The sequence below is a fragment of the Muntiacus reevesi genome, chromosome 20 (assembly GCF_963930625.1).
Source record: "Muntiacus reevesi chromosome 20, mMunRee1.1, whole genome shotgun sequence".
NCBI classification, from domain to species: Eukaryota; Metazoa; Chordata; class Mammalia; order Artiodactyla; family Cervidae; genus Muntiacus; species Muntiacus reevesi.
This window is the reverse complement of record NC_089268.1, coordinates 45,595,199-45,620,747: the sequence shown is the minus strand read 5'-3', so window position 1 is coordinate 45,620,747 and position 25,549 is coordinate 45,595,199. Positions and strand designations below refer to the sequence as shown.

At 43.7% G+C, this 25,549-nt stretch overlaps 1 protein-coding gene and 1 non-coding gene across 2 annotated transcripts in view; both read left to right on the top strand.

The window, feature by feature from the left end:
• Positions 1 to 25,260, top strand: part of SYCP2L (synaptonemal complex protein 2 like) — a 56,868-nt gene extending 31,608 nt beyond the window's left edge. Inside the window, exons 19-31 of the mRNA XM_065912189.1 lie at positions 1,481 to 1,631; positions 2,409 to 2,458; positions 5,178 to 5,307; positions 6,394 to 6,467; positions 11,463 to 11,710; positions 13,206 to 13,255; positions 13,561 to 13,662; positions 14,973 to 15,079; positions 16,121 to 16,212; positions 16,416 to 16,515; positions 16,621 to 16,679; positions 24,790 to 24,877; positions 25,228 to 25,260. Of these exons, the coding sequence (XP_065768261.1) occupies positions 1,481 to 1,631; positions 2,409 to 2,458; positions 5,178 to 5,307; positions 6,394 to 6,467; positions 11,463 to 11,710; positions 13,206 to 13,255; positions 13,561 to 13,662; positions 14,973 to 15,079; positions 16,121 to 16,212; positions 16,416 to 16,515; positions 16,621 to 16,679; positions 24,790 to 24,877; positions 25,228 to 25,260 (1,284 nt within the window). The remainder of the gene's footprint in view (positions 1 to 1,480; positions 1,632 to 2,408; positions 2,459 to 5,177; positions 5,308 to 6,393; positions 6,468 to 11,462; positions 11,711 to 13,205; positions 13,256 to 13,560; positions 13,663 to 14,972; positions 15,080 to 16,120; positions 16,213 to 16,415; positions 16,516 to 16,620; positions 16,680 to 24,789; positions 24,878 to 25,227) is intronic.
• Positions 7,505 to 7,576, top strand: TRNAC-GCA (transfer RNA cysteine (anticodon GCA)). Its single transcript has one exon. It is a non-coding gene; the product is annotated as a tRNA-Cys (tRNA).
• Positions 25,261 to 25,549: the final 289 nt, after the last annotated feature.

Genomic DNA, 25,549 nt, shown 5'->3' with positions numbered 1-25,549 from the left:
TTAAAAAAGGAGGGGAAAGGCTTTCAACAGACATTTCCCCAAAGAAGATATACAAATGGTCAAGAAGTGTGTGAGAAGATGCTTGACGTCACTAATCATCCAGAAAGGCTTTCGCAGCGGCCAGCTGAGTGTAAGACAGAACAGGGTAGGAAACGCTGCTGACTTGCTCATCTCGCCCTGCCATCCTCTTCTTTATATGCCTCATGGGGATGGGCTCAACAAAGGTTTTATTTTAAATAGCAAGTTGTTGGCAGGCAGAAGATGTATGGAAATGGATTGCAAGACAAGAAGTTTGTCACGGAAGGGGGTGCTTCCCTGCACTGGGCTCACAGTAGGCAGAGGGCACGTGGAAGAAGAAAGAAGGGCAAAGGTGTTGGGGCCACAGTTCCGTTAATTCAGTGTATTTTGATTTCAGGAAAGATTCTGCTTCTGAGGATAATAGAAAGCAAGAAACAAGGATGTCGGTAATGGAATCACTTTCATTGTTTTGGGGCAGTCCTTCCCATTTTAGTTACTTGCATACCATCTTCAAACTTTGTCTTGACTCTGCATCTTTGTGATTCTCAGTTAAATTTATTTTAAGGTCTTTTTAAAAGGAAGTATTTCACTTTCAAGTGGAAAATCAGCATTAATTCTAATAGTGGGTAAAGCCCCCAAGTAGGTACAACAGAGAATAGCAAAGTTATATCGAATTGTAATACTTTTCCTTGTATTAGGCTTTGAGCCAAAAGTCTGTCCTTGCTTTGTCAAAAAAGACATCTGTATACTTAAGGCTGATTCATGTTGTTGTATGGCAGAAACCAATACCTCATTGTAAAGCAATTATCCTCCAAATTAAAAGTAGATTTAAAAGAAGATACTGAAGTAAAAAAGAAGTGTTAAAGACTTTCTAGCTGCTGAGATTTCCTCTGATAGAATCAGAAGTGTTAATGAATTGAAAAGAAGTTTTTTGCTCTGAGTCAATGATGTTGTTTTGTTCCTGCATTGTCTGCTTCCGTCTCTCTGTTGCTCTTCCTTTGGGAAGCAGAGTGTTTTAAGTCTATCATCAGTGCATTAGAACAGAAATCTGTGTGCGAACAATAAATGAGATTTTTGTTCCTAAAGTTGAGATCAAGGATTTCAGACAAACCTCCTTCTGACTCTCTTTTAGCTGTGGTTCTCAGTCCCATGGGCTAGCATTTTGAAGTTGGTATTGCCACAGTAATCAGGTGCACCAGCTTTTGGAGAGTTACCTACCGTCTGTACAGTTACAATTAGGGAGGATTTTGTTATCTTTTACAACAGCAGCTGTCTAAGGATATCATCATCTTCTTTTTCTCCCTTCTCTGAACTTCTGTGCCCTTTTGTTATGTAAGACAGCCCAGTCTTCGACAAGGAGTTACTTTTCTTTTGCCTAACTTCATAGTCATGTGTTTACGTGAACATAAATGCTACTAGCATCCTTTCAATAGTTCTCATGTATCACCTGTGTCTGTAAAAGTTTGATTATAGGAAACACCTCTTCTCGGAGAGTAATCAAGATTCAAGTAGCAGTGGCAGTGAGCTGTCTTGGGCCGGTAACCGAAAAAGGAAATCCTTGAAGTCGTATCCTAGTAGGAAAAAGACAAGAACCAGGAGAAGCAGCTTAAGAGGTAAGTTTGGTATGTGTGTTCTTTCCAGTCACTTTTGAAACAAATCAGTAGGTATTACTTTGGTGGGATGTGATGGGAAAGGTATCAAAGAGATGTATGATCCCGTGATCCTGCTACCGTTCCACGGAAAGGGAAAATGTTCATCTGTGCAACAGTGCTAAAGAATATGGAATTGACCGATAATTGTGAAATATGAACTACAGATAAGTGGAGTAAAGAGTTCAGATAAGAGGAGTCTGATGTAATAAGCTGAAATCTTCAGGAAAAGCTTCAAGGAAGGCTGGGTGGGACCTCAGCTAACCCTTGGGAAAAGAACAGGATTTGAAGACGTATGGAGAAGAGGAAGCGTTCTGGTTAGATAAAACTGGAAGAACCTGGGCCGGTCTGCTGGGCAGGATGGCAGCACAAAGGAGAAGAGGGTGGCAGAGGGCGAGATGGCTAGGTGGCATCACCGCCTCAACGGACACGCGTTTGAGCCAACCCCGAGAGAGAGTGAAGGACGGGGAAGCCCGGCGCGCTGCAGTCCGTGGGGGCGCGAAGAGTCGGACACGACTTAGCAACTGAACAACAGCAGCAAGAACGTGAGAAGAGCGTTCAGAAGCAGTGTCTGGAGCAAAGAATTCACGCTGGCCAGAGAGGAACAAAGCTGGATAATTAGAGGGTTAGACATTTCAGCGAGCTGTGGAAGTGCGGATTGCTTCTCGAGTGTATTCTCTGTCTCTCATAAGTAAACAAGGCTCTTGTTTCATTCTAGTCTTCTTTCTTCTTTCATTCTAGTCTTGCCTCCTTTCCCTCCCAGTAGTGGCAGCGACCTTGAGAAAGATCGAGTAAGTAAGTTTTTTCTGTGCTTGCATGCACCCTTTCATGCTGTAAGTTTGAAACAAGTTGGTCTGTTTAGGTTTGAACTACCTTTATTTAAAAAAACTCCTTTCTGGAATAGAAAAATAACAAACCAGTGGTTTACTAGTGTGTAAACCACCTTCAGTAGAAACTTCAAGGACTTCCACATATTTAATATGGATCTTGGGTGAAATTTTGGATTTTTTTTTTTGGGGGTTAAAAACTTATTGAAAGATGTTTATTACAAAGTATGCTTGAAATCTGGGCTATTCTGATTTCCTGCAAATATGTGTTCTTTTGAATTTGTATTTTAAAGTAAACGTCTTGATTTAATTCTTCTCTTAGTTTTCAGTTTGTGAACATGTTATTCACAAAGATTTTAATTATTTAAATCTTTATGTTGCCAGAGGTTGAAATGCCTTCAGGCTTATATAAATATTGAATAAACTCTGAACTTTCTTAAATCCCTTCAATTATCCTTGTTTTGTTGGAAAGTAGTTAAGAACATGGACATGAGTGTCTTCCAGACTAATTCAAAGCTTAATTTATCATGTTTTTAGCTGAATTACCTTTCTCAGCAGTTGGCTTATGTCCTTTGTTGAATGAAATTAGATATAGTGTATATAGTAAAGTATGTGTTTGTGTGTGATTATGGTTATATTTTATATATATTATATATGGTGTATATAAATATACATCACATACCAAATGTATATATCACATTATATACCATATATAAAACATGTACATATATACAGGATTATATATTATGTCACATAGTGAAAATGAAAACTGTTTCACTTTCCATTTTCACTATGTAACATATAATCATATATATGTGTAACATTTTATATGTGTGTGTATATATATGCAGACACACAAAAACACACATACTACAGAATTAGTGCAAAGCGTGTAAGAATTTTCCAGTTTTGCTTTTCACTTTCACTATATATACATAATCATGTATATGATTATGTATAAATAGTACAAATGTGATGTATAATCATGTGTATATAGTGTGTATACAGTATGTGATGTATATTCTATATAATCGTGTACATATATGTAGAATACTTACACTTAGCTTATAGATAAATACATATATTATATATATGTATATATGCACACAAAAGCACAGACAGTACAGAACGGTGTGAAGTGTTTAAGGATTTCCTGCGGGCGGCGCTGGGATTCTGAGGACGTCAGCATCACCCTGCTCCTCTGTACACAAGTATAATGTGTTCAGTGCCCTGATGGGATCTGGCCGTGGCACTGGGGGTAAAGAACCCGCCTGTCAATGCAGGAGACGTGGGTTCAATCCCTGGGTCAGGAAGATCCCCTGGAGGAGGACATGGCAGCCCACTGCAGGGTTCTTGCCTGGAGAGTCCCAGGGACAGAGGAGCCTGGCGGGCTGCAGTCCACGGGGTCGCAGAGAGTCGGACACGACTGAGCGGCTTGGCCCGCACAGCGCTCGGTCATGGCTTGTTATCCGCCCTCCCTCTGTGCCTTCTACCGTGCCCAGGGGGACTCATGTTCTGCAATGGCAGGGGGTGGCGATAGCTCAACCTGTAAGCCAGAGCAAGTACCTAAATATTTGTTGAGTAGTTCAACCTGAGATGAGGAGTTATCACTTAGAAACAGACCACAGGAGGACTTCCCTGGTGGTCCAGTGGTTCAGACGTGGCCTTCCCGGGCAGTGGGTGCAGGTCTGATCCCTGGGTGAGGAGCTAGCATCCCATATGCTTCTGAGCCAAAAAACCAAAACATGAAACAGAAGCAATATGTAACAAATTCAATAAAGACTCAAAAAAATAGTCCACATCAAAAAAACTTAAAAAAAAAAAAAACTGCTCAAAGAACAGTTTTTAGTAATATATAGCTTCGAAAAAATCAGGTACCAAAAAACATCAAAGCTTTGAGAATCCACAAATTTAAGATGTGGAGCTGCCAGGAAGTCTGTGGTGATTCTCAGTGAGGGCACTGCTGACTTTATAGAGGCATTGGTAGCTGACACTGACATCTCTGTGCTGGAGTTTAAGAGAAGAACTTAGAGCAAGCGCTGGCAAACCTTTTCTGTGGAGGGCCAGGTAGTAAGTATTTTGGTCTCTTGGGGCATCTGGTTTCTACGGCGACTGCTCACCTCTGCCATTGGCGCATGCAGGCAGCCCTGTGCGTAGTACTCAAATGCGTGGAAGTGCTGTGTTCCAATTAAACTTCATTTACGAAAACTTTATTCCCATTGGGCTGTAGAGCTGTCATTTGTTGACCCCTGGTTTCAAGCAGTGGTTCTTAGACTTTGGTGACCATCAGAATGACCAGAATGGTCACCAGAAATTCAGAAATGGGAATGGTCACCAGAAATGCAGATCGCTGGGTCCTGTCCCCAGAATTTCTGATTGAGTGTGTTGTCAGTAGGGCTTAAGAATTTACATTTCCATCAAGTTCTCAGGTGCTGCTGAGGCTGTGGTCTGGGACCACACTTTGAGAACTTACAGTCAGCTTTGAGTTAGTCTGTTGATTCATGACTTAGTGTATTTCCAGCCCTGGAATCTTATGGCCTTACTGGTTTTTTTTTTTCCCCAAATGAATCATGTCCAATCCTTAAACATTTTAAAAGGATATTGGAAGTGTATTGGAATGTTTTGATAACTTGCCTTGAGTGGTTGTGAATGATAACACTTTGTAAAAAGTACTGTGTTTTAGGTTAAAATTCTAACACCCTTATTGAAGGATGCTTCCAGGCAAAATAATGTCACACCTCCCAAAATTTCTGGAACCGAATTTCAGAGTAGTTCTGCCTTTTTAACTCCCGAAGATTCTGCCCAGAAAACAAGTATGTGATTTTCTGTTGATCTACGTAGAAAAAATTGTATTTTGGAAATGGTAGTTTAAAAAAGCAAAATATGTTTCTCTTAATATCTGTTGAAGAAAGTGTGAAGGTATGATTGATGAATCTTCTCTTTCTTGTCCTGATTAACAAGAGATTGAGGACTTTGTGTTTTAATTCCGTTTAACATTTTGAGATCACCTTGTGGGTAAGAATCGCTGGCGTTCATCTGCTTTTAAAATAGCAAGAAACGCAAATGGTGGTTATTTGCAGGGTTTGGTAAACTTTTTCTGTAGAGCAACAGGTAGTATTTATTTTTTTGCTTTTTTGGCCCCTAGAGTTTCTGTTGCAACTCTTCAACTCTGCATTTATAGTCCCAAATCAGTCACAGACAAGATGTAAACCAATGGCTATATCTGTGTTTCCATAAAATTTTATTTATAAAGCCAAGTGACAGATTGGATTTGACCTGAGGGGCCAGGGTGTGCCGACCTGACCCTTGATTTATAAGGTTTATCTCAGCCCCCACTGTGTTTTATTGAAACAATTGACATCTTTTAAATTGGTGAGAGTCAGGATATTGTTTTCTTCACCTTTATCATCCTACAGCTTAGCACATTGTCGGGTACACAGTATCACTTACCAGGCGAGTGCCAGCCTCTAAGTTTGGCTGCCCCTGGAAGAAAAGAGGTAGGGAAAGAAAAACAGGAGAGAGGACATGCAGCATTAGAGAGTCAGGGCAATAAACGAACAGATCTCAGAGAGGAAGGAGAACTACAGCGGTGAGGTCGTGGAATTCTTGCCACGCATTTGGGGCCACATGGGCAGCTACTAAAGGTGCCGATCTAGCGAGGTAACAGGCTATTCGTTTTATCTGCAAACCTGTAAACCTAATACCCATGTATACTCTGAAAGATACAAAGTGTTTTTTGGTTTGAGTTTTTTTCTTTTTTTTTTTTAAATAACTGTATCCCTTACAGGAGGCAGGGTATGTTGAAATTTAATTTGTAGATTGATAGTGAAATGTCATTTCCTCATTTGGTTCTTAGCATGTTTATTCTCTTATAACTATTCATTCTCTCCAATATGCAGAGCTTCACAGTCCCAGCCCACTGAGTGATCTTTCTTCGCTGGGGCACTCAGATGTTGAAGAAAATGTATCTAAGGTACTATTTAATTGTTGGTTATTTATCTGGTTTTCCAGAATTGATATTATACTTAATGTACTGGCTTATTCCTTCCTAAGGGATGATGTAATACTGTGTATTGCTTATTTTGACACAAATACATGTATTTCTGATCCTCTTTTTCTTTTAAGACTGTGGCCCCAGAGTCATTGATGAAAAGTACTAGCTTCCAACATAAACTGCAAAATGTAGAAGACAGAGGTGAGAGAATTCTAAACTTTTTTTTTTGCAGAATTAAGCAATATTAATCTGATTTTGGCCGACAGGGCTGTTATTCAAATGGAGGCAGATATAATCACTATACAGAGAGACAGTTGCCAGACCTTGGGGAGGGCAATGCCGTCTGCTTCCCTGCTCCAAGTGTGCAGAAGGTCAAGGGGAGGAACAGGGGTTTTACTCCCGAAACAAGAAGGTCTGTGTCAGGAAGCACATAGCCCGGGATCCGAGTCCCATCACCTAGCACGCCCCCTCTCTGACCCCAGGGTGGGTGGTGCTGAAGTCCCGCGCTGTTATAGCGTTGCTTTCTCCTTTCACATCTGTTAATGTTTGCGTAAAATAGGTGCTGCGATATCTGGTGCATATATATTTACAGTTTGTTACCTCTTTTTATGAATTGATCCCTTTGTCATTATGTAATGGCCTTTTTCTTGCATTATATTTTTTAACCTAAAGTCTATTTTTCTGATAATCTATAGTAGATACATAAAAGATAAAGAAAAGGGAATCAAAACATACCACTGTAGAAAATTGACTGCAAAAGAAAACACCAAGAGAAGGACTGTAAAAGAGCCAGAAAGCAATGAATATAAAGGCGTTAGTAAGCCCTAAAAAATCAATCACTACTTTAAGTGTAAATAGATTAAATTGTCCAATCAAATGATGGAGAGTGGCTAAATGGAGAAAACTAACAAGACCCAACTATATGCTGCCTACCTAGACTCAGTTCAGCTTTAAGGATGCACAAAGGCTCAGAGTGAAAGATTGGAAAAGGGTATTCTATGCAAGTGGACAGGGCTTCCCTGGTGGCTCAGTTGGTAAAGAATCTGCCTGCAATGCAGGAGAGCCAGGTTCGATCCCTGGGCAGGGAAGATCCCCTGAAGAAGGAAATGGCAACCCACTCCAGTACACTTGCCTGGAGAATCCCATGGGCAGAGGAGCCTGGTGGGCTACAGGGGGTCACAAAGAGTCAGACACAACTGAGCAACTAAACCAAGGGTCCCCTTGTGTATGAGGAATTTTTTCCCACTGCTTTTAAAATTCTCTCTCTGTGTTTGATTTGAGACAGTTTTGTTACCATGTGTCTTAACAGAAGATCTTTGTGAGGGAATCTTTGGGAGAGTTTATGAGCTTCCTGAACTGGGATGTCCAAATTTCTCCCCAGATTTTGCAAGTTCTCAGCCATCATTATTTTCTTAAATTTTATTTATTTATTTTTGGCCATACCTGGGTCTTCGTTGCTGCACAGGCTTTGCCGTAGTTGCGGTGAGCAGGGGTTACTCGTTGTTGCAGTCCATGGCCTTCTTATTGTGGTGGCTTCTCTAGTTGTGATGCACAGGCTTTTGTGGTTGCAGCCCATGGGCTCAGAGTTGTGGTCCCCAGGCTCTAGAACACAGGCTCAGTAGTTGTAGCACCGGGGCTTTGTTGCTCTGCGGCATGTGGAATCTTCCCAGACCAGGGATCGAACCCACGTCTCCTGCATTGGCAGGCAGACTCTTTACCACCTGAGCCACCAGGGAAGCCTGCCATTATTTTCTTAAATAGTTTTCTGCTTCTTTTCCCTCTTGTCTCCTTCTGGGACTCCAAAAAAGTGTAGATTGTTTCCTTTTTTTAAAAATTGGGATATCACTGGTAGCATATTAATATAATTGTCGTACATCAAGTGGACGACATAATCATTTGCTATTCATACATGTTGTAAAATGATTATAATGAATGTAGTTAACATCTGTCCCCGCACATAGTGAGTCTTTTTCTTGTGATGAGAACTTTTAAGGTCTGCTCAGAAACTTTCAAATGTGTGATAAAGTCTTAGCTGCTGTCACCCCGCTGCCTGTATGTTTCATCTTCAGGACTTAACTTGTTTTGTCACTGAAAGTTTGTACCTTTGAGTGTTCTTATAGCTAACTGAGCTTCCTTAGAGCAACTGTTTGGCATTCTTTTTTAGGCAAATTGCAGAGCTCCATTTTTCTTTTTTTTGTGTGTGGAGGTCAGTTGCTGTATTTTTTTTTTTGAAAGTCACTCAGTCATATCCGACTCTTTGCGACCCCAAGGACTATGCACTCCATGGAATTCTCCAGGCCAGGATACTGTATAATCGTGTTTTTTGGAGGGGTCGCATTTCCTTGAGTTTCCTGTTCCTTGAAGTTTTGCATTGCTGTCTTAATATTTAGTCTGTACTGATTGGCTTCAGGAGAGAAATGCATTTTGTCTCCTAGAGATTCTGAAGCCTTCCCAGGCCTTTTGTAGGGATATGCCTGCTCCACGCTTTTCTTTCTCTGGGGACCCTCTGCAGACTGCGTTTTCTCTGCAAGCTGCACAGCAGGCCAGGTGCTGACAGCCTCCTGTCTCCTTCCCTGGGGCCGTGGGGGGTGGGTGCTCACGCTTGGTGCTTCCTCCCAGTCCTGCTGAGTAGGTCTTGGGGGTGGGTGCTCACACTTGGTGCTTCCTCCCAGTCCTGCCGAGTGGGTCTGGGGGGTGGGTGCTCACACTTGGTGCTTCCTCCCAGTCCTGCCGAGTGGGTCTGGCTGCCTTACGGGTGCTCACAGCAGGTGCCCTTTGTTGTTGCTTAGCCGCTCAGTCATGTCTGACTCTTTGTGACCCTGTGGACTGTAGCCTGCCAGGCTCCTCTGTCCTGTGGGATTTCCCAGGCAGGAATACTAGAGTGCTCTTGGGAGTGTGCAAAATGAGCCAGCCCCAGGGTGGGCTTGTGCGTGGGCGAGGCGTCCAGATTGTTTGTGGTGTCCGTGGACCAGCTGCAGGGTCATCCCGTAGGTGATGCATGCCCAGCAGCTCTTGAGAAGGCTTCCTTATGGGGTCCCTGCAGTCTTCCTTATGGGGTCCCTGCAGGCTTCCTTATCGGGTCCCTGCAGGCTTCCTTATGGGGCCCCTGAGGCAGGTAGTAGGATCTGCGCCCCTTCGATGCTCCCTGCGAACCCTGGATGCTGTTCTCCAAGCCCCTCCCCACCCCAGGCCGTGTAGCGTACCTCAGGATTCTGGATGGAGCAAGAAAGAAAGGGTCTTCTGTGGCTGGGGAAACTGAGCACTCACCCACACGCTCTCGTCGTCCCCTGAGGGAGAAAGCTTGAGCTCAGAGGGTTTCTCTTGGGCCTGAGCTGGGCCGCCCTGAGCACGCGCTGACGTGGCTCAAGTGAGACGGTCCTTGTTATCCTCTCAGATGCGTCCAGTCGGATATTTTTCCTTGTCCAACAGCGTGTCAGGCCTTCATACTGGACTCTCAGACTTCCACAGAGTCCCTTTGTTGGGTGATTTTCAAAACCCGGTGTCCTTTGGGGGAAGACAGTAAGAAACTCCTGTTTGACTTTTTTGGTCATGGGCTGTTGTTTTGTTTACCCTGGAACTTTGGATGTCCTGGGCTCCCAGAGCTGAGAGCAGACAGGAAGACTCATGATTTTGCGTTTTGCCCTCATTGTGTACGTTCTTCGAAAGGTGCTTCCCAGGTGGCTCAGTAATGAAGAATCTACCTGCAATGCAGGAGACCCGAGTTCGATCCCTGGGTCGGGAAGATCCCCTGGAGAAGCAAATAGCAACCCACTCCAGTATTCTTGCCTGGAAAATACCATGGATGGAGGAGCCTGACAGGCTACAGTCCTTGAGGTCACAAAGAGTCACACACGACTTAGCAACCAAACAGCAACAACACAACTTAGAAATAAGAATAAGAAATTTAAAAAATAAATAAGAAACTTAGACAATGCTATCTTGTAGTGATGAACCTCTGCAGAATTCCGTGTTTGAATAATCATCTATACATGCTCACAATTAAGTATTTATTATTAATTGGTTTGTGTGTGTATTCTCAGTTGTGTCTGACTCTTTGCGACCCGATGGACTGTATAACCCACCAGGTTCCTCTGTCCATGGGATTCTGCATGCAAGAATACTGCAGTGGACTGTCATGCCCTCCTCCAGCGGATCTTTCCAACCCAGGGATCAAACCCACAGCTCTTGAGTCTCCTGCATTGGCAAGCAAAATGCATTAATCCAGACAAAAGATTTTTCAGTGATCTCCATCAGGCTGATAAATTCAACAATAAAGATTGTCTTTAACTTTTCAGATTCTTAGCATAGTACACATTGGTAGAATAAACAGAGGAATTGGCATTAGGAAAGTGCCTCCACCAGAAGGGTATTTTGGTAAAAAAAGACTTTTCTTGCCCCAGTGAAGGCTCTTGGCCTTTATCATTTGTAGCCACTTGGTGTCACTTCAGAGTAAGGTTTTTTTTTAATGCCTCAACTTGGGAGAACTTGGCTCTCCATCATAGGGTTGGTTCTGTGTGTCACTAGAAACTGTTTTCGTCAGAAATATGAGTAAATAAATGCAGTATGGACACAAAATTATTCACTACATACAACCTGTGCCCAAAATAAGTTCAGAAGCTCCTCAGATTGCAAAAGCCCTCAATTTTCACAGCGATAAAGACACCTGTGTCCGAAAGCAAGTGGACACTCCTTTAGCAGCACCAAGAGAACAGCATTCATTCGAGATCACCTTAGTTTCGGCCACGCTGTGTTTACTGCCTGTGTTCATTTTTTAAGTGCTGTGTGTACATAGTTTTAGCCCCTTTGTGAAAATGTCCAAAAGTCCTGGTTCAAAGAGGCATGCAGTTACCATGGAAACAAAGCTGAGTCAGCTGCATCGCTTAAGACCTGCATGCTTTAAGACCTGCGCTGCTCACGTGAATCATCTGTGGCATCTTGGTGGTGGCCCTTCCCATCACCATTATCTTCAACAAGTTCTCCAAGTACTACCAGAAGCAGAAGGACATTGATGTGGACCAGTGTAGTGAGGACCCACCAGAGAAATGTCAGGAGCTCCCTTACTTTAACATTAGAGACATTTATGCCCAGCGGATGCACGCCTTCATCACCAGTCTCTCTTCCGTGGGAATTGTGGTGAGCGACCCCGATTCCACAGATGCTTCAAGCATTGAAGACAACGAGGATGTTTATAACACAGCATCCATGGAGAATTGCCCCCCAACGTGAGCAGCAACCTTTGTGCCTGGACCTTGTGTCCCTTCCCGATGTTAGGTTAACACAGCTTTATCAACCTTAATGGGTTTGTTAAAATCATTTTCTTCTCAGGGTGTACTCTTCAGCCATAGTTGGACATTTCATTGCTCTGAAATGATAGAAACGTCTTTATTTTTCTCAGTGAGGCGAATGAAATGCCTTGCTCTGAAATTTATTTTTTACAAGAGAGTTGTGATATGATTTTGATTTTGCAAAAAATATTATGGTATATGGTATTGGGTGGGATTTCTTGCTGCGGCTTCTGTATCATTCTGTGTTTATCATTTACTCACATTGAGCTAACTAACAAGTAGAATCAAAGGCCCAGCTGGAGGCTACATGCATGTAAGATCCACAAAATGAGACAATGCATGTCAATCCATGTTCACGTTCTAGACACGGACAATAGGAGCCTAATAAATTGCCTAATTCAGTACAGGAAAAAAAAAAAAAGGAGTGCGCTGCCTTCCCTAGAGGAGCTCGTTCTCTCTGGAGAGCCGTTCCTCTATTTCAGGTAAAGTAATTTTACAAGATTGTCCCTTCCAAAGGGTTTTCTGTGCCAGATTATTTCCATGTCGCTGAAGTGGGCCATCTGGGATGATCCCCATTTAGTAGGTTCACAAATTCCAAGCAGCTTGTTCAGGGAACCGTCACGTTATTTACAGTGTTCCTAGATTCCTCTCTCCATTGGAGGTGACTGTTATATCCTCCATGCCAGTAGCTGCTTTGCTTTTCCACGGGGTGGGGCATGAACATTCAAGGTCATGCTTTGAGCTATTGCTACAAATGTCAGGAGAGGGAAAAGAAAAAGGAAAAAAAAAAAAAAAAAAACCCAGAAGAGGCAAAACAGGCAGAAAGAAATGTAAGGAAACATAGTAGTCGTTCATGGGTACCTAACTGGGGCTAGCTAGAATTCTTTCTAAGTGGTTTCTTTGGGTCTTCACTGGGGTGTAGGCACCTTGTGAGATTTAAGCCTGAGTGCTGTTTGTTTTGAGGCCGGAGGAAGACTGGGCTGTGTCTGGATTCTTTCCTGAGTTTAAAAAAATCATTTAGCCTTGAAACAGTGCAGCTTCCTAGCAAATACCCATCCGACTCCATGGACATGAGTTTGAGCAAGCTCCAGGAGTTGGTGATGGACAGGGAAGCCTGGCGTGCTGCAGTCGGTGGGGTTCCAAGCAGCCGGTTACAACTGAGCGACTGAACTGAACTGATACTTTTCAAACAAAGGACCACACCTGAATTAGAGCAGTGAAAAGAGATAGCTGCACCTCTCCAAGTTGAGTGCTTGTCACTTAAAAAAACACGAGAGGAGCTGGATGTGAGCTCTTTCAGGTTCCGAGTGAGAATGTGATCACTTAAACACGAGGGAGGCCCTCGTTGGTGAGACAGCCCTCAGTCCGGTGCTGAGGCTCCACGTCACCAGCAGGTGGCGCCCTCCTGGGGCTGATCCGATCACCTTCCAAGGGCCGGCCTGCCTGGAAACCTGCCACCTTGCGCCTTCAGCGGGAGCTGTGGTAGTGGTTTGATGCCAACCATCACTGCTTTCCATTTGCGCCAGCCCGTACCCTGGAAAGGAGAGTGCTCCTGCATGAGCTCATCAAAGGGTGCTTGGGTCCTCTTCCAGTCTTCAGCACGCCTAGTGCTGTGAGGCTTGTCCTTAGTCACCATGCCAAATGCTAAGCAATTTGTAACAAGGCGGGAACACGTTTCACTTGCCGCTCATCACGGCTAGATATTCACTGGTGGAAAGAGAACAAGGCAAATCTGGGACCAAGGGGACGTGTGTGCGTGGTCATCAGTGTGTTCCGCTTGCCTTCAGACACAGCTGACCGTCACGGCGCTAAGTGGAAACAGCCACGATTGGAAGACGGTGGTGAACCAGGAGCCCTTTCCTCGGTGGCAGAGGAAGCTGAGTTGGCAGGTAACGCCGGGCACCCCAAATGTTTCAGATGTGTGAGCACTGAGCGTCCCAACATTAACCACAAGGCAGCTAGAGTTTTAAGATCATAGTGGCTGCAGGAGCCTAAAAACGAAGCACTTTATCCTCATAGACATGAGTAAATTGTTGCACAAACTGTAGATAAGAGCAAGCACTGTCTGCTCCTGGCATTTTGATTTCTGCCTCTTCACTCTTTGTGGCAATTTCCAGGGCCCACGTGTTCTTAAATTTACAGGTATCTGCTTTCAGTTCAGTTCAGTCGCTCAGTCATGTCCGACTCTTTGCGACCCCATGAATCACAGCACGCCAGGCCTCCCTGTCCATCACCAACTCCCGGAGTTTACTCAAACTCATGTCCATTGAGTTGGTGATGCCATCCAGCCATCGAATCCTCTGTCATCCCCTTCTCCTCCTGCCCCCAATCCCTCCCAGCATCAGGGTCTTTTCCAATGAGTCAGCTCTTCGCATGAGGTGGCCAAAGTATTGGAGTTTCAGCTTCAGCATCAGTCCTTCCAGTTAGTATTAGTCAAATGTTTGTGTTAGAAATATCCACTCCACAGATGAAGGAGAATGATCTGAAATGTCTACATACGTGGGCTTGGCCTTCTGGATGAGCGACACGACTATTCTTTGAAACAAAAGGCTCTAAGAAGGCAAATTTGGAGGCGCCCAGGTACTTGAAGGTGGTGATAAGAGCCAGGCAGCCCTGCGTTCCGCTCCTGGAGCTGTCGGTGTGAGCTCACACTAGCTGTGTGATACCTGTGTGAAAAGTGGACGTGAACAGTGCCTGCTTCACTTGGATTTTGTGAGAATTAAATGAGTTGGTCCATACACTGCCAGAGCCTTTGTGAGCCCTCGTAAAGCTTCTTGGCACCCAGAAGCTGTTAAATGCCAATCCCTAGAATGTCTTACCCATCACGTCGTCCTAGAGACCTCTGACAACACCGCAGCCTGCTTCTTGGATGTACTATCAGTTTTTCTGATTTAAGGGGCTGGGAAAGTTTGTTGAAGTGAGCACTTGCCAGACAGGGAGTTTTGGTGGGAAGCTGCGTGAAGCATCAGCTGAGGACTCTCGGCTCAAGCTGGCCCAGCCGTCACGGTCGGAGTCGGTCTTGCTGCAGCCACGGACGTCTGTAGATCATGAAGTCCGTGACCCGCAGAAACCAGCGGGTCTTCTCTGGGTCATGCCCGTGTTTCCAAAGGACTTCCCATGCTCGGGGCAGCAAGCAGGCTGAGCACACCTACTTCAGCCCTTTGTTAGTTTTACTTAATGTTCTATTCTTCTTGCGCAGAAGGCATTTCAACTTCATCCTTAAACGTTACGCCAGAGAACTTGAAAGGTTCTGTGATGATCACCGCTTTTGAAAACTTCGCTAGAGAACTGAAAAGAAACTATGAGGTAATGGCCCAGTAAAAATGAAAAGCTAGCTCGTTATGCATCTGAAGTAACAGGTTCACATTCATTAATCCCACTGTGGTCCTTCCTCTGTGAAGGTGTGCCCGAGTCTCCGGGGAGGTACATTTGTCCTAGCTGTGGTTGCTGAATTTAGTGCCTTTGTGAATTGTGGTCTGTATTTATAAGACAGCTGTTCTGGGGACTTCCCTGGTAGTCCAGTGGTTAAGAATCCGAGCTTCCGTTCCAGGGGGCATGGTTTCGATCCCTGGTCGGGGAACTAAGATCCCACATGCTGCATGGTGTGGCCAAAAAACCAAAAACAAAACCCCAGCTTAAACCAGGTCAGCTATTCCTTGTCCATTTGCTCTCGTGGGACCAGATGGACCTTATGGAAAGGCTTTGGTTTTTGTTGATTGCAGTCTCAGAAAACTGGACAAGCAGGAAGCAATGATTTGGTCGCAGTGACAGACACGGAAGGGGCCAGGGGACCGCCTGGATGAGAGAGGCCTCTGGGATGGAGAGGAAGGTGGTCTGTGGGTGGGTGGCCAGCTGACCAGGGCAAATCTTTGGGACAACCACACATGCAGGCGGTCATAGAACCTTGTCTGCAAAAGGAACTTTGAAACCATTTGCGTCCCCTCCCTTTCCCTACCGTTTATAAATCCCTAAGGAATTATTTGTTGTGAAAAATACTTAACGGTCTCACCCTAACATATATTCATTGAACCAACTTGAAAGATCTCCAGTCTTTTTTTCTGCAATACTAATGTAAGCTGATTTATAATGGAAATTTGTTCACGATACTCAATATGTGTATCAATGGCATGAATCTAAGTTTTCCTGTTTTAACTTCTTGTCCCTTATTGATATCAACCCTGAGGTAATAAGATACGAAATGTGTAGCATGGCGTCTTATTACAGTGCTTTAGTGATGATGTTTGCTGTCAATGTTATGTGCGGGCGGCATCTTTTTGATACGAAGCATATACCCAATTTATGTAGTTCGGTTTAACCCTGATGGCTCATTTTGTTCTTGTGGTTTAGCTTAGGTACAGAAGGAGCCCACTTTATTCCAAAAATGCAAAGGAAGTACCGGATTGCTTGATAGAACTTTTAAACCAGATACATCATCGCAGGTAAGTGTCGGGTTTCAACACAAGTTTATGGAATCGTGGTCCCTCAAAGCAACATTTCCAAGGGGAAAGAAGAGAAAGGAGATGTATATTCTTAGGACAAGGAACATCTAGAGAAAAATATGGAGTATCTCTGCAGTAAGATTAGGAATGTCTTTGTCATATCCGGCGGTCCGGTGAAGTTTGTTGCTCTTGTTTTTTCTCAGATTGAATAAACTAGATCAGTTTCACAGCTTTGTTCTTCAAGAGCTGAGCAATCTTGACAAGGATATCGACGTTCTCCAACACCTTGAGGACGATATTCTAGTGAGTTCTTTTTGTTTGAAACGTTCTCTGTGACTTAACAGGATGTGTTCTGGTGTAGAAAAACTGTCAACCACTTCAACCAACCCACCTCTTGTTCAATTTTAGGAATTTTGGGGGAAGCAGTCGGCTGACCTGAAATCATTCTGTGAATTGCAGCTGCAGAGGTATTTTGTTTTTGTTTTTTAAACAAGTATCTTTTCTAGAAGTATCTTCGTTGAAGTAGGAGGTATTTAGCTAAAGCATGAGTGGTTGATGTTGGTAAAACCTTACTTAGGTAGCTAATTAGCTGCATCTTTTCTAACCAGCCGCTTCTTGGGACTCCCTGGGCATAGAGCATGGCTTATGATATTGATCAAGACGTATACATTTTGAAAAGCACAAACAGGATCATCCAAACTTCATTTTTTTTTTTGGATACACATTGTTTTCTTTTTAAGCAAGATGTTTAAAAATTAAAATAGATTCTGAGAAAAATATCGAGGTTTCTGAGTGAACAGTTGCTTTTCGGCTAAACTGAACTATGTACTTGAGAGAATATAGTCTATGCACCTGCACCTTATATACGTAGTATATGTGTACTTTTTTATTTTTAAATTTTATTTACTTACATAGTTTATTTTTGGCTGCGCTGGGTCCGTGTCGCTGCACCAGTTTCTCTAGTTGCAGCGAGGGCAGGCTGCTTTCATTGCAGTGGGCAGGCTTTCTCATCGCAGTGGCTTTCCTGTTGCAGAGCAGGGGCTCTAGGCATGCGGGCTTCCATAGCTGTCGTGTGCAGGCTCAGTAGTTGTGAGGCATGGACTCAGTTGCCCCCGAGGTATGTGGGATCTTCCCGGACCAGGGATTGAACCTGTGTCCCCTGCATTGGGAGGCGGATTCTTAACCCCTGGACCACCAGGAAGGTCCATTTTTAAACATGTATGTATACATTTTAAAACAACACGTGGGATTATCTTGCTGCGTGTTCCTCTCACTGTGGTTAGTCCATGTCCATTCTGAGGCTGCTGCTTCTGTCCATTTGGAATAGTTTCCTCTTTCTAGAGGGGAGGAAGTGGGCAAGTGGATAGTGAAGTCCTTTACCCTGGACCTTCTGTCCTGGGAGGAATTCTAGTGTGTTTTTCTTTCTTGAATCAAAAGGGATCCCTATATAAATGTATACTAGCCAAAGCTTTCTCTATCATATAAGAATCAGCTTTTATCACGGAAATCTGTCATGTGCTTTCAAAAAGGATATTATTCCGATCATATCGTGTATCTCAAACCAGAACAAAAACTGCCAATGTTTGAATTAGCCATTCTACTGTTTTCTCAGTTAATATAAGGAATAATATTGACAGTATAGCCTCTAGATTTTCAAAGTTCTTTCAAACACACATCTCACCCCATGTACCATTCATTATACATGGTGATAGTGGATATCCATTTAAAATCTCTTCACTAAATGCCCATGGTTGTTAAGAATGGTTCTCAAGCTGGTTGGAATTAAGACCTCTCAACACTTCTAAAATTTATTGAGGATCCCCAGAAAGCTTTGGCTTTGTAAGTTCTATCTGTGAATATGTTCCACATTAAAAATTGAGACTGAATTTTTTTTTATTTTAAAATAGTTTATTTATTGTCATGTAGAAAATATTCTGAGACAGATTTTGAAATGTGTTTATTTAAAAAGAACAGGATTATAGATGTATGGCAGAAACCAGCACAACCAGCAGTTTCCTTCAATTAAAAATAAGTAGATTTAAAAAATTAAAAGAACAGTAATAAATGTTTACATATAGATATAAATAAAAGATTTTTATGAAAAATAACCAGACTTCTCAAAATAAGAACTATGAGAAGATTAGTGTTGTTTTATGCTTTTGCAGATCTCTCTAATGTCTGGCTTAATCAGTTCAGTCGCTCAATCGTGTCTGATTCTTTGCGACCCCATAGACTGCAGCAGCACGCCAGGCCTCCCTGTCCATCACCAACTCTTGGAGTTTAGTCAAACTCATGTCCATCGACTCGGTGATGCCATCCAATCATCTCATCCTCTGTCGTCCCCTTCTCCTCCTGCCTTCAATCTTTCCCAGCATCAGGGTCTTTTCAAATGAGTCAGCTCTTTGAATCAGGTGGCCAAAGTATTGGAATTTCACCTTTAACATCAGTCCTTCCAATGAATACCCAGGACTGATCTCCTTTAGGATGCACTCATTGGATCTCGTTGCAGTCCAAGGGACTCTCAGGAGTCTTCTCCAACACCACAGTTCAAAAGCATCAATTCTTTGGCACTCAGCTTTCTTTATAGTCCAACTCTCACATCCACACATGACCACTGGAAAAACCATAGCCTTGACTAGACGGACCTTTGTTGGCAAAGTAACGTCTCTGCTTTTTCATATGCTATCTAGGTTGGTCATAGCTTTTCTTCCAAGGAGCAAGCATCTTTTAATTTCATAACTGTAGTCATTATCTGCAGTGATTTTGGAGCCCAGGAAAATAAAGTCTGTCACTATTTCCATTGTTTCCCCATCTATTTGCTATGAAGTGATGGGACCAGATGCCATGATCTTAGTTTTCTGAATGTTGAGTTTTAAGCCAGCTTTTTCACTCTTCTTTTTCATTTTCATCAAGAAGCTCCTCAGTTCCTCTTCTCTTTCTCTCATAAGGGTGGTGTCATCTGCATATCTGAGGTTTATTGATATTTCTCCCAGCAATCTTGATTTCAGCTTGTGCTTCATCCAGCCTGGAATTTTGCATGATGTACTCTGCATATAAGTTAAATAAGCAGGGTGACAATATACAGCCTTGATGTACTCCTTTTCCTATTTGGAACCAGTCTGTTGTTCCATGTGCAATTCTAACTGTTGCTTCTTGAACTGTGTGCAGATTTCTCAGGAGGCAAGTCAGGTGGTCTGGTTTTCCATCTCTCTAACAATCTTCCACAATTTGTGGTGATCCACACAGTCTGGCTTAATAAGGGACTTTTTATATCTGCTTCTGAATTCCATCCATCGTGACATCACACATCAGGTAGCCTCTGGAAAACTCCATTTGTTCATTTGTAGAGAGAATAGGAGTGAAGGAAGCAAATTTTGTGCTGGTTTTCATCACAGTATTACCAGAATAGTTTTGACCTCACAGAATCTTTGAAAACTTAGACATCCCAAAGGCTCACACTTTGGGAACTATTGGTAGTGATGTGTGCGTGTGTGCGTGTGTGTGTGTGTGTGTGTGTGTGTGTAGACTGGGAAAGTTCTGCTTTTATTGGTGGAGGGAGAAGGAGAAGGGTGTGGCTGGATCTTAAAGGCTGGATGTGAGAGGTACATTAGCTTTGTAGTTTCAGCATCTGAATGGAGCTGTCAAGTGGGTAACCGGATATTCAAGACTGAAACTCACGGTGGAGGGTCTGACAACGAGACAGGATGAGTTGACCTAGGAACCAGTTACAGAGATAAGTTGTTCCAGGACAGAATTCTCTGGCTGCTCCAGGGTGCTGAAGTTTGATAAGGGAGAGGAAGCCAGCAGAAGAGGGTGAGAGGATTATGCAAGGAGGGGGTGGTGTTACAGAGGATGAGAAGATGTGTGCGCATGCATATGTAGTGAGAGGTCTGGATTCTAGGAGATTCTCATCAAAATGTCAACCATGGTTATTTCTGTGTGGTGACATTTTAGGTGACTTGACTTTTCTAACTCAGGCTGTTCTGTATTTTTAGATTTAGTGCAAGATATAAATGACTTTGGGCTTCCCTGGTGGCTAAGATGGTAAGGAGTCCACCTGCACTGCAGGAGACCTGGATTTGATCCCTGGGTCAGGAAGATTCTCCTGGAGCAGGAAATGGCAACCTACTGCCATACTTTTGCCTGGAGAATTCCATGGAGCAGTCTGGCAGGCTACAGTCCATAGAGTCACAAAGAGTTGGACACAACTGAGCTACTAACATTTTCACTTTAATAAATGACTCTTGTGTAATAAACTCAAACAACATAACATTTCATCAAGTAAGTGAATTTTCCTCTCTCCCTAGCCTGCCTGCCTTTTTATGATCCAGAGAGAACTATCTCTTTACTGTTTAGTACATATTCGTCTTGATTTTTTTCTGTTTCAGTTCAGTTCAGTTGCTCAGTTGTGTCCAGCTCTTTGTGACCCCATGGACTGCAGCATGCCAGGCTTCCCTGTCCATCACCAACTCCCAGAGATTGCTCAAACTCACGTCCATTGAGTTGGTGATGCCATCCAACCATCTCATCCTCTATTGTCCCCTTCTCCTCCCGCCTTCAGTCTTTCCCAGCATCAGGGTCTTTTCAAATGAGTCAGTTCATCGCATCAGGTGGCCAGAATACTGGAGTTTCAGCTTCAGCATCAGTCCTTCCAGGGAATATTCATGACTGATTTCCTTTAGGATGGACTGGTTGGATCTTCTTGCAGTCCAAGGGACTTTCAAGAGTCTTCTCCAACACCACAGTTCAAAAGCATCAATTCTTCAGTGCTCAGCTATGTTCCTTTGTTTACATAAGAATATATACAAAAGTCTTGATAAGTTTCAGTATGTATATTTTAAGTAATATAAATGAGATATTAAATTTTATGTGCATTGCTCTTCCTTTGCTCTCTCAGTAACAGAAGTAGGATTTCTTTCCAAGTCAGTAATAAGGATCTGTTAATTTTAAAATAACTGTAGCTATTCTAGCTTATGGGTCTGTTATACTTGCACATTTGATTTCCTGTTGATGAGCATTCAGATTATTTTAAATTATCACAAATAAATCTTAGTGAATAGCCTTGTAACTGTATCGTGAATGACTTTTGGTATCAGGGAAACATTACTGTTTTATTTGGGGAAAACAAAAATAACAAAATCTCCAAGTCAAACTAGTACTAAAAGAGGATATGGATAAAAGCCTAATCTGGGCTAAGAATATTAGAATTCCAACCCTAGTGGGGAATTGGATCTAATGCGAGTTAAATGTATGTGTTGTGATCAGTCATGTATAAGAGAAATCAGGCTCCAGCAGCTGAACCAAATAGAGTTTTGTTTGAACACTGTGAGCAGTAGCTCAGAGGGATTTTGTCCAAGGCTGGTGCTGCCCTCAGTCATGTCTGACTCTTTGAGACCCCCACGGACTATAACTCACCAGGCTCCTCTGTCCATGGGATTCTCCAGGGCAAGAATACTGGAGTGGGTTGCCATTTCCTTCTCCAGGGGATCTTCCCAACCCAAGGATCAAACCTGCATCTTCTGTGTCTCCTGCCTTGCAGGCAGATTCTTCACTGGTTGAGTCATCCGGGAAACCCATCAAAGGCTGGTACAGCAGCTTTAATGCTAGTTAGGGACACAGGTTCTTTTCGCTTCCTGCTCTGTTATCTTTCCTTGGCTTTGGGCTTCATGGTCACAGAACCGTAGCTCTACCTCCAAGCACATCTGCTTTCCATGCATGGAGGGGCAGATGGTGAAGGATTTGGTAAAAGAAGTGTGCCAGTAGAATCTATCTCCTCTTTTAAAAATTAGGGAAACAGTTTTCATGGAAGTCGAATCAGTAGACTTTTGTCTCTCTCTTATTGGCCAGAACTGAATCACACGAAGCTTGCTAGTTACGAGGGGATCTGGGGCTGCAGATTTAAACTGAGCTTGTTACTGTCCTCCTGCAAAGTGGGGTTCTGTTGATAAGGAGAAAGGGGAGCATAGATCTTGGATAGGTAACCAGCGACGTCTGTCATGCCCGAGTTAAACTGTATGTGCTGAACGCAGGAGAAGATTGAGAAATAAATCACAGAGGCGATTCTGTCTGTTCTTCTCAATGAGCACGCGGCCCTAGTGTTCGCTTTAGGATGGGAGAATCTGGTCCCTACCCACCTCTTGATTTGTGAGCCTCCAACGGGACTCAATCTGCTTATTGACAACGTGCATTTTCCCAAAAGCCAGACCAGCCACTTTACCTGGTCCTCCCCCCAAGAAATAGATGTCTTTTCTCCAAAACCAAAGGAAGAAAAAATAACATCGTGCATTAGACTGTGGAGAGAGAACACGTGCATCTTGAAAGCAGCACATGTTTAAGAGACTTTTGAGAGTGATTTTGACCCCGGGCAGCTCCCTCCAGTGCAGCGACCTTAGTCAGCTCCCAGTGGAGCTGGATATCTGAGTTAGGGAGGTAGCCGATGACAGAGAGTGACGTTCAGGTTGGCTCCCTGAGTTCTAGGGACGGGGAGGGGAGATCGTTCAGGCTTCACTAACCGCTGTCCTCCTGTTCCCTTTCCACCAGCCTGAGCCACGGGAAGGAGATAAAGCAGCCTCCGGCCACACGGGCGATGCCTTAGTGCTCTGTGCCCATTCACAGCAACCAGAATTCCTGAGACCTGCCGAGTCTGGGTGGACTGTAATATGTTGGTCGTTTGTCCATTTGTTCCCAAAGGCTTACCTTTTGTATTTAAATTTGGTCAGAAAATAAGACATTGAGGATGTGTAGCAACTTGGAGTGATGCTGCCTTTTTTTTTTTTTTTTTAAGTAAAATTGGTTTTTATTTGAGAAGCGTCTTCAAGTTATTTGGAGAAGGGAAACCTCAGCATCTGTGTATATATACTACTTAGCATGTCTCTTTAAGGGAGAGCTTACTTTGGGATGAAAATAGCTCAGATGAAAATGGTGTTGTATTTTGAAATAGTTGTTCTTCTGTTGATTGGCAGATATTCTGGTTTCTCTGGAACTTTAACAAAACTTCCAGCTTTAGCAGAGGAGAAATATTCATCTTTTAATAATTACTAAATGCTCTATAATAAAGTCTGGTGTGTGGAGTTGTATATACAGCTGACAGGGTTTATTTTAGAAAAGTGAAACCTACATAAGTTAAGCCCATCTTTAAAGTAAATGCTTGGATAACTACAGTTAAAGACTGTACACTGAACATCAGATTATACATTATATGATTATTATATAATATAGCTTCAGTTCAGTCGCTCAGTCGTGTCCGACTCTTTGTGACCCCATGAATCGCAGCACACCAGGCCTCCCTGTCCGTCACAAACTCCCAGAGTTTACTCAAATTCATGCCCATCGAGTTGGTGATGCCATCCAACCATCTCATCCTCTGCCGTCCCCTTCTCCTCCTGCCCCCCAATCCCTCCAAGCATCAGGGTCTTTTGCAATGAGTCAACTCTTCGCATAATATAGCTTAGTTATAGTTTAATATGCCTAAGGCAGTCTTTATAACCCCAATTTGTTATTTTTCTTAAATTTTTTAATGAGCTATGTTTTAGTATACTGTAAGCTATAAGAGTATCAGAGCACTTATTTAATAGCTTCTTTTTGTAAGATGTGATTAACATTTAAATCAGTAGACTTTGAGTAAAGCGGATTACCCTCCATAAAGTGGGTGGGCATCGCCTAATGAGTTGAAGACCTTAAGAGTCAAGACTGTGGTTGCTGAAAGAAGCGATTCTGTTTCAAGATTACTGCCTAGAAACCCTGCCTGAATTTCCATCTTATGGCCAGCCCTGCAGATTTCACACTGGCCAGCTCCCACACTTTTGGGAGCCAATTGCTGAATGATATCTCCCTCTCTCTCTTTATATACAATTTATATGTGTATATCTTATATATGGGCTTCCCTGGTGGCTCAGACGGTAAAGCTTCTGTCTGCAATGCAGGATACCTGGGTTCGATCCCTGGGTTGGGAAGATCCCCTGGAGAAGGAAATGGCAGCCCACTCCAGTATTCTTGCCTGGAAAATCCCATGGACGGCAGAGCCTGGTAGGCTACCTTCCATGGGGGTCACAAAGAGTCAGACACGACTGAGCAACTTCACTTTCACATGTTATATATATATATGTATATGTTATATATACATATAAATTGTATATCACAATATTTATATCTATATCCTATTGGTTGTCTTTCTCTGGAGAATCCTGACTAATACAGAAGGTCTCCAGTGTAGTTGAGACCTTTTCCAGGAGCCTACAGAATGAAATGTATGTATATGTGTGTGTGTGTGTATGTGTGTTTGTGTGTGAATGTATCTGTGTGTGGCAGGAAGGTGGAAGGAGGTCAGAGTGGTTAGAACATATGGACAATAGGTGTCAGTTCAGCATTCTGATGCTTTTAGAAAATGAGTATGCTAATTAAGATTAAAAAAAAAATATCCACAAAACTCGGCTTTGCCTTGGGTCAAGGAAAGCTGGAGAAACTTCTTTCCACATGAACTGGGATCTGTTGAGGGGGAGGCCCAGCTGTACTTGGTCGAGCGCTTACATTTCTGGTCCTTGAATGGTTTGATGCTCCCGTTTATGATATGGTTGTTAGTACCGAGCAGATAATAGAGAAGCAGACGCTGTCTCGGATCCGGAGGACTGGCCACTGGTGGCTGAAACCTCTCTTCCTGGGAACTCAGGTAAGCTAAGCTGGCGTCGCTGGATCTTTCTCTACGTGCACGGGCATTATCGATTGTCACCACAGGACATGGTGGCTTTGCGACTTGGCCGGAGAGACTCAGGTCCCTGTACCTTCCTGGTGAGAGTGGCCACAGCGGGTCTCCAGGGGGAGGCTTGCAGGCAGAGGACTGGGCTTGCTGCTTTGCACGCCCGTTTTGCATGGACGCCTCGTGGCCGGTCCGCGGGCTCCCCCCGAGGCCCCGAGGCACGTGCTGGCCCTACAGCTGCTCCACTTCCCGACTGGCTGTCAGCTCCTCCTCCCGGGCCCGGTGTGTGCAGGGCTCTGGGACACAGGTCTTGGCTTCCGCAGGTCGCCCTCATCACTGAGGTCGGAGGCACCTGACTGTCTGTGTGGGCTGCAGCTCAGGCTCGTTCTCAGCCTTCCTCACCCCACGTCCGATTTCTCTTCCCGAATGTCTGCGGTATGCACGCCGAGCGCCCAACGTCAGACCTGCTGCCAGCCGCCCTCCCGAGGCTCCTCCTTCACTCCCGCAGCTGCGTGAGGTCAGCTTCTGGGCGATTCACGTGGCTTTCACCTAGTGGTTCTGCTTCTCAGCTTGCACCCAAATACGCAGTGCAGTTGTTAGTCAAAGAAGGGAAGACTTCAAATAGACTCCCAAAGTGCACTCATT